The 9,323-nt window shown below is 35.9% G+C and overlaps 1 protein-coding gene across 1 annotated transcript in view; it reads right to left on the bottom strand.

The window, feature by feature from the left end:
- Positions 1 to 9,323, bottom strand: part of HNRNPLL (heterogeneous nuclear ribonucleoprotein L like) — a 97,531-nt gene that overhangs the window by 49,091 nt on the left and 39,117 nt on the right. The window contains exons 9-13 of the mRNA XM_042781544.1: positions 6,673 to 6,794; positions 5,801 to 6,002; positions 5,112 to 5,169; positions 4,928 to 5,026; positions 1,915 to 1,945 (exon numbers count right to left, since the gene is read on the bottom strand). Of these exons, the coding sequence (XP_042637478.1) occupies positions 1,915 to 1,945; positions 4,928 to 5,026; positions 5,112 to 5,169; positions 5,801 to 6,002; positions 6,673 to 6,794 (512 nt within the window). The remainder of the gene's footprint in view (positions 1 to 1,914; positions 1,946 to 4,927; positions 5,027 to 5,111; positions 5,170 to 5,800; positions 6,003 to 6,672; positions 6,795 to 9,323) is intronic.

Genomic DNA, 9,323 nt, shown 5'->3' with positions numbered 1-9,323 from the left:
AAGACCATGTATAGGGATGGCAGACAATGGTCCTATAAGTGTATTTGTATGATCTGAATTCCCAGGTGTATAGTAGAACTGACAAGAGACAAGGTTGTAGTCACTTCTTGGTCACAGCCAGCTACCCAGAGGGACCAAGTAGTTGAACCTGTGGGCTCAGGACCATAGTCACAGTGGATATCAAGATCAATTGGCATAACATACTACACAAAACATTGTTCCACCTCCTACTTTGGTGAGTAGCGCCTGGGATCTTAAAAGCTTGCAAACAGCCATCTAGATGCTACAATGGGTCTCTCCTCATCCAGGGCAAAGAAGAATGAAGAAAACCAAAGATTCATAGAAAGAATTAGTCCTAGCGACTGGGACATCATGAGATCCTCAGCCTATATTACTATGAGACCAGAAGAACTAGATGGTGCCCAGCTACCAATGTCAACCACTCACTCAGAGGTGGATCGATGTAGGAGACCCTGGATAGAGAGAGAGAACAATGTGGAACAAAACTCAAAAGCATTTGGAAAAGAAAAAAAGGGGGACCAGGTTTGCTGGTCTGATAGAGCCTGGTGGAACCACTGAGACTATGGCCCCTAATTCCCCTTCAGGTCTAGAATTGAACCCACACCTGTGGCTTCCAACTAAGCAAAAGACAGTCATAGGAGTTGAGCATTTACCTGAGGTAAATACACTCCCTGAAGAGAACAATCATTGGAGAAAGAAGGCTGTTTATGCACCAGGAGAGAGCTCAGCGGGGAGGGGTGCATGAAGGGATAGACACAGGGAAGAGATGACTGCCCGGGAGGAAGTGGGAGGGGAGCTGTTACATTGTGGTGAATTGCAGTCAATGCCATGAGACAAAATGTATGTGAACTGCTGTATGGAGAGTGAATTTACTCTGTAAATTTTCACCGAAATCACACACACACACACACACACACACACAAAGAACAGGAACCTAATATATTATGTAAACTACCACCTTTAGATCCGGTATCAAAGTATATTACACAGCACAAAGTTTCAAACATTAAATACTTGAGTGTTCTTTGCTTGGTAAAAAAGAGGTCATTTGCCATTCAAAAATAGGAACATGACAATTTCATTTGATACACATTAAAACAATGGGGTATCGTTTTTCATCTATCCTATTAGTAAAAATTGAAGATCTGACAACATTCAGTGATGGTAACAGGGTTGGGCTATGGACACTCTTATATACCACACCTGGGAATGTAAACAGATCAACCTCTCTAAAGGGCAATCTGATAACATCTTTCAAGATATAAATCTTTATGGTCCCCACTAAGACACTCTGGTAGTGCAATGGTTAAGTGCTCAGTTGCTAACCTAAGGTTGGCAATTCAAACTCACCCAGCAGTTCAGCAGGACAAAGACCAGGCGATCTGCTCCCATAAATACTACAGCCTAGAAAACCCTATAAACCAAACCCAACTCACTGCCATCAAGTCGGATCTGACTCACAGTGACCCTTCCTTGGGTTTCTGAGGCAGTCAGTATCTCTACACAAGTAGATTGCCCAATCTTCCTTTCAAGGAGTGGCTGGTGGGTTTTCACCACCAGCCTTCTAGTTAGAACTCAAATGCCTTAGGCACTACAATACCAGAGCTCCTATTTAAATAATAAATACTTAAAAAGTACAACTCTAAGAATATTTATTAATAGAAGCTGTGAGAAACTAGAAAATAAACTGTACCACTACTATGAATGAATATCCTGCAAATTCTTTTTAAAATGCAGCTTTTTATTTACTGATACAGAAATAGCCCCAAGATATATTTAGTGAAAACAAGGTAACAAGTTGTAGAACCCTATACATAAAAGAACCATTCTGTAAATCTTTAAATTCAATCTTCATTACTCATGAATTCCATATATTTGAATTTGCCTACTCACTGAAATCTTATTTGTAATTCCAAAATCAATACTGTAAGGACAAACAGAAATTAGAAGAAAGAAGGAATAAAAGGCGAGAGGCTTAAGTCTCTCTGATGGAAAAAAACAAGAGGCCTCATATGTTTCTTAGACCATTTACTTTAGAAAACTTGTAATCATAAGTTTCTTTCTCTGCCTTTTCGTAATGTATATAAATCTTTTTAAAGCCTAAATCACGTCAATTTTACAATTTGTTTCCTCAAGTACCTGGAAGCCACCTCTTTGAAATGTACTCAAGGAAGACAGCACCCCTATCTCCCAGTTTCCTGAGAAGATATGAGCCTAACTTCAGCTAGCCTTGACTCCAATTTGCAAACCTACCTCCCTTCATAAAGATATGAGACTTTTTTTTTTTTTTTTTTTTTTTGTCTTTAGATAAAGGCAATTAACAAACACAAGTGGCTATCCTGATTATCAGGTGAATTTAGGATCAATAACAAATGGTGCTATCTAGTCTTCTTACTTGAGGACTAGTTTTCATTTATTTTGAGAACATGTATGAAATAAATTATATGTATCTGCTTGACATAAAAGGATAAAATATTTTCTGCCTCTGCTATCTCTTTAGTGGATTTCCTGTGATGTAAATCACACTCTGGCTTAATGCTTATTCAGTAATAATACTGTCTTTTTTCTCTTTATTTTGTGAAGAGTTTGTCAAGGTTGGCAGTAGAACTTATTTTTAATTTTCTTTCCCAACAACATATAAAGGCACAAAAAATATGACTTGCACAATGAGCATGTTCCTAGCTGAGGGTGCACAAGGTGACACTCTGTCTTCTTGTTTCAGTAACCAGTAACCTTTTTGTGGTTTATTTAATACCACATTTTTGCATTTTTGCTGGTGGTTTCATTTTTTAAAATGGCTCTCAAGTCAAACACAAAAGGGCAAATATTATATGATCCCACTTACAAAAATATCTACACTAGGAAAATGCATAGAGACAAAAGTTTATTAGAGGTTATCAGGGGATAGAGAAAGGGAGAAATGGAGAGTTACTGCTTAAGGGGTACTGAATTTCTGTTTAAGGTAACAAAAACATTTGGAAATTGATAGTAGTGATGTTTACATAACATGGTGGGTATAATTCATGTTACTGAATTGTACACTTAAAAATAGTCAAAACAGCACATTTTTTGTGTGTATTTTACCATACACACACATACATACACACAGAAAGGCCCCTAAACATAGCGCTGAGGGGCTGTCTAGTGTTTCTAAGCAGAAGGTGGAGTGTTAGATAAGCTTCTCATTCGTGTTCAGGTTATATATAGTCTGCTGGCTGTGAAATCAATTTTAATGAACCCACAATATATGTTAAATATCTTTAAATAGAAATATCCATAAAAGAAGGTTTTGTATTGATCAGCTGATGAAAATATTGTGAGCAGAGGCTTATTGGAACCTAACCTGTATTTCCCCTAGAGCAATGAATGGTTCAGTACTCACTAATTCAGCATTCATGGCAATTTTAGAGATCATAACTACAGGAAATAATGAGACTCTACTATATATGCACAATGGGGAGAAGGGAAAAAAGAGGAGACAAAAAAGGCTGGAGGTTGTGAAAAGCTTTAACTTTTTGTTTTATATCTTTATGTATTGTTTGAGTTTTCTTACCATATATATGCATTGCTTCCTTCTAAAATGGCCAAAAGTGACTGTGGAACAAGCCTCCAAAATGACCCCAATGATCCCACATTGTACTAGTGTTGGTCTGTGTGACCAATACAGAATAAGTGATGGTATATCACTCCTAGAGCAACATTTGTGAGGATGGCGTAGGACCAGGCAGTGTTTCATTCTGCTGTACACTATGAATCAGAACTGACTTGACAGCACCCGACAACAACATATTCACTTCTAATATTTGGTTATAAAAGTCATGGTGGCTTCCATTTTGGTCTCCTGTTCTCATCTCTTTTAGATGACCCACTCAGCATGTGGTCATTGAAGTTGTGTGTCACCTTGGCTGGGCCTGGTTTTGAGTGGCTGGGCAGTTGGATGTATTTATTCCTCATGTTGAGACTGGTAAGCAATTCCATGGTAGAATCTACAGGAGCAGTAGCTGCCTTAGGGATGTGGTCTGCTTCCAGTATATAAGGAGAAGTTCTGGGAATGGTCTGCAGCTATTTGGCACACTCAGACCCTACATGTAGCCGAGTCTTCATTAGCAGCTTGCCATGTTTCTTAACGATTTTGGGACTGTCTCTGGACTTGAATTAGTGGCCTGCCGTATTGTTTGGTTAATACTGGGACTGTGCTATTTTTATTTATCAACCTTGGGCTTGTTACCCTCAGCATCCAGCAGCTGCCTGAGTGAAGAGATACATCTAGCTCCAGGGGACCGGGAGCAAGACAAAGCTGAAGCCCAAGGTCAAGGGGCTTTCACCCAGCCCCTAGAGCTTAGCACTTTGAACTCAGACTTCTAGCCTCCAAAACTGTAAAAAAATAAATCCCTGTTTGTTCATGCCATCCATTTGTGAAATCTTCTGTTAGAGCGGCACTAGTGAACCAAAACACAGAAGAAGCCAGTTACTATGAAAAGAGCCATGTTGTAAGGAACTAAAGTCTGTCCAAACCACACGAGTGATCTTTTTTGTTTTACTTTTCACATGAGTTGTCTTGGAAGTGGAGGAATAACTTGACTGCAACCTCATGAGAAACCCTGAGCAACCTTCCAGTGAAACCACCCCCAGATTACTGACCCTCAGCAACAGTGAGCTAATAAATGCATGCCATTTTAAATTGCTAACTTTTGTGGTAATTTGTTAAAGAGAAATAAGTAACTAATACAAAGATTATCTGGGCTCTGGGATTATATACCTTTTTTTTCCTTTTTTGTACTTCCTTATTATACATATATATATTTAAAAAAAAAACCTAATAAATGTTATTTTAAAATTATTTTCAATGTTTCTGAAGGTTAACTTCCACTGAATAATTATGACAGAAATAAACTGTTTTACTTACTTGGAACTCTTATCTGGTAGTGATTAAGTGCTGTAAGAGCTTCTACTGCATCAGTTTTGCATTCCCATTCTAATAGCCCAGAAAGTGTTTTGGCAGAAGCTAAAAACAAAACAAAGAAATACAAGTCCAGTTATTTGCTTATCATAAACCACCAAAACCTTAAAAAGAGAGAATGTCTACTTACGTTTTGCATCAAACACTTTATATTTGATGAATGTAAGAACTTCATGGTCATTACATAACTATCAAAGAAAAGTAAAAATTCATTAAAAACATGACCAAAATAATATTTCCACTTCTTTCAGAATATTAACTTTATTGCAGAACTTAATTTTTGAGTCTGACATGAACAAATTAAATATGCTTTTAGATTAATATCAAGTTGTACGAGAAAAGCAATTTAAAAATAGTGAAATTATGTAAATTAATGCTGAACAATAAAACTACAGATTTGTAACTGAAATGTATATTCTCATAGCTGACTAGGATTTATTTAGTACCTAAGGAAGGGAGTGGAGCTTCAGAAAACCAGTTCTTTTCTGAAATATTTTTTTAGTTAGTTATTGTTTAGTTACATAAATGTTTGTTATTAGTGAGACTTATGGACATAGCAAAAGAACTTTCTAAATAAAAGAGTAAGGGTATCTCATTTTAATCCCAAAATTCAAAAATATTGAGCCAAAAGCTAACAAAAGACCAATGAAGAATGAAGTACAGTGGTGAAAGAATGAACTACATAGTACCAAATAAATAACAGAGTACTAATAATATCAAAAGCAGAAGACAAAAAGAGCAAGAAGATATTGAAATGTATTTTAAAATAGCAAACAGCAACATTTGACACACACTTGTATTTCAGTGGCCAATGCCTACCTTTGTGAAGGTCTCTTCTGTGACACACAATGGAACATTATAATAATGTAGCACACAAGAAGGCGGCTGGATTATATTCTTAGATGCTTGGCCAGCACTTGTAAAGCGATTATTTTTGCTCATTGCAAAATCCTTATAGCTACTTGTACCATCCTCCAGCTCAAATATTTGACTCGGAACAACTGAATGTTGTTTAGATACACTATAAAAAAGAAAAAACACATAGATCATACCCAGTGTTAGATAAAAAGCAGCAAGTAGTCTCAAAATACTAACATATTTTATCCATATCAATCTTAAAAAAAAAAACAAGGATAGGGCTTACCAAACTATTTAAACACAATATTTACTTTGAATTAAAATCAATCATTTTAATAGTTCACTCATCAATTAGAAAGCAAATCTATTATTCTCATATTATAAAACTTTAACATAATAACTTCTATTTTAACATACTGTTTTATGATTACAAAACTAAAAACTAGGTATACCCCACTGCCATCGAGTCAGGTCTGACTCATAGCGACCCCTCCTTGGGCTTCCAAGGCAGCATCACTACAGAAGTAGATCGCCCAACCTTCCTTCCAGGGAGTGGTTGGTGGGTTTGAACCACCAGCCTTTTGGTTAGCAGTCAGATGCCTTAGGCACTATGCCACCAGAGCTCCCTAAAAACTAGGTATAGATAACAATATTTGAATTATAAAAACCCTAATATTCTGTCCAAAATGGCAATACTACAGTTGCTAGTTTCAGATGTGCTGTCAGTTACACTGAAATATTCTGAAGTAAAATTTAAAGTCTCTAATAAAACAGATAAATATTTTTAAAATATAAAATATATTTTTAAAAAAACTTAACACTTAAATAATTACCAAACATTAAGTCTTTTCCCAAATAATTTGACGTTATTAAGGTGTGTGACAGCTCTTTCTACTGCATACTCATCACCCATTTCCACTAGGGCTGTACCTGGAATAGTCTTCATAAATTTTACCTGTAAATACAAAAATCCCCCCCCCAAAAAAAGTTGATCGCTTATAACTTTTACAACACAGAATTATTTAAAAAGTAGTATGGTTTAAGGAGTTAAAAGTCAAATATAGACTATCACCTGGGATCGTAACTTTATTCTGCTATGTGTTAAGACACCCTTAACTCTTATAAAAAATTCAATAAAGCTAACTATCTTAGAAGACTGTAATTCTGACTATTGTACAGCCCACTGAAGAATAACACATGCTTCTCCTGGCTTTGTTACTTACTGGTTGTGCAATCTGGGGTAACCAATAATCAAAAAGTAAATAATAATTACAGACTATGCAGAGTGCTGTTAAGGCAATAAATACAATACTATATAAGAAATAACAGGAAATGGCATGGTCAGGGAAGATCTATGCAAGGTTTGTTGCTGTTGTTACGTGCTGTCGAGTAGGACCCGACACATGGCGACCTCTCCTTGGGTTTCTAAGGCAGTATCACTACGGAAGTAGATTGCCCCATCTTCCTTCCAAGGAGTGGCTGGTGGGTTTGAACCACCAGCCTTCCAGTTAGCAGTCAAGTGCCTTAGGCACTACGCTTCCAGGGCTCCTCTATGCAAGGTAGAGGCAGTTTAAAAAGTAGGCAGAAGCCATACTCAATGTCTCATATTATTCCAACTTTAGTATGTAATTGCCGTAAAGGTTACATGGATAAAGTATGATAATCACTTGGAATAGTGCCTAGCCCTTGGAAAGACTCTATCAATAGTCGTTAATAAGTACAACATAATGTGGTACCTTGAACATATTTCCTTCTTATCTGTCAATCTCAAAGAAATACTGAGGATATATTATAGTACTTACAAATGTACCATACCATTTCTTTCCATCACTGCAACTATCAATTTTAGTGGGCTATCTTTGCATTTTAATTCTATGCCTGTACTTTAACAAAACTCAACTGTAGCAAGATTTTTCAGCTTTATTTGAAATCCCTTGTATTCTTGTAGGAAAAATTCCTCTCCTGTGATTTTATTCAGTAACAACTCACAAATATAATAGTGACTAAATATATATGTTAAATATGTAGTTCTTCTACTGGTAAATCCCCCCCAAAAAAAAAACAGGAAAACTTTACTATATAGATCTTTAAAAGATTATAATAGCTTGAGTTTTAATGTGATCATAATGCATTATTTTAAAATGTCTAAAAATAACTTTAAAGAGATATAAGGTGACAGAGACTAGAATTAGTCAAATAACAGAGAACTTAAGCTGTATCAGAAAAAATGGTTTAAGTTTCTAAATCAGATGAGTCAATTAACTTATAACACAAAAATACCTAGACCTACTAAAAATGTTGATTACCTAATTCTGGTATATGAAAAGCACAATTTAAAAAGTAACACTATTTAAAGAAGATTAAAATATACACTAAAGCCCACTACTAAATGGGCATGCATTTCCTTGATCTAAACTAAACACTCAAGTATTTAGAGAAAAATCTGAATCACTTTTCCAGTACCATCACATCTGTCCCACGTATATTCTGGCCAGTTATATAATCAGTTATAAATGTTAACCCCCAGATCAAATGTGTAGTTTTCTTTTTTGTTATTTTGACGTGGTGAAATAATCACATGAAGAAAACCCTTGTATCAGTGATTTTCCCAAATTGCTTCCTCAGATCAAGAAAGCTTCAGAATAAAGAGTACAAAGTACTTTTCAAGTCACGCTCACCCTTCCACACACTCACAATTCACATGCATGCACTTTTTTTACTGCTATGAGAAGAACATTAAAAGCACTTAAAACAACAAGGAACAAAACACTATTCCAGGATGCAAATTCAAATTAGCAAATGTATCAAACATTTAAGTGGTGATGTAAGAGGGGTACTCATTTCCCCAGCTGAATGTCACATGATCCTTTCAAAAAGATTGTAGCATCTACTAATTTCCATGCACTATTCTAAGTATTTGTGAGACATCATGAATAAAACGTCACAGGTTTTGGAGAACCAGAATACTACCTAGTACAAATAAAGTTGTAATTATTAAAAACCTTCAAAATATCCCAATTTTAAATGTTCTGCTACTCTTTGAATGCAAACCTCTGGTCAGAAAGTGGCTGAGTTTCAAATACAGATTGAGCTAAAGAAGCACATTGTTTCTCAGAAAATATTTTTAACCCTTCCTCGGCACACAACAACAATAACAGTATTTAGGAAGTAAATGTATAAAATCCTAGAACTCTCCTAAAAGTCATGATTGTGGCTAAGCTCTGAGCCATTTTCATGTATACCTAGAGTTCCACAAAAGGAACAGCTCTTTAAAATTCTACAGTTTGACATCTTAAATGCTAGATGATCATCAAAGTGATCAAAAATATAAGCTCTATGCCTATAATATCAAGGGTGAGTTTTGGACTTCTTTTTGTAGTAGTTATTAAAAATATATTTTTAGAAGGAGAGGTGCCAATATGGCAGCTTAGTCAGGCAAACCACATGCCAGCCCTATATAGCAATGACCTGAGAAACCGAGTGA

This window comes from Orycteropus afer, unplaced genomic scaffold, assembly GCF_000298275.1.
Source record: "Orycteropus afer afer isolate SDZICR_OR568_19922 unplaced genomic scaffold, OryAfe1.0 scaffold00131, whole genome shotgun sequence".
Classification (NCBI taxonomy): Eukaryota; Metazoa; Chordata; class Mammalia; order Tubulidentata; family Orycteropodidae; genus Orycteropus; species Orycteropus afer.
Note: the sequence above shows the minus strand (reverse complement) of the source record. Positions and strands in the feature narration are given on the sequence as shown.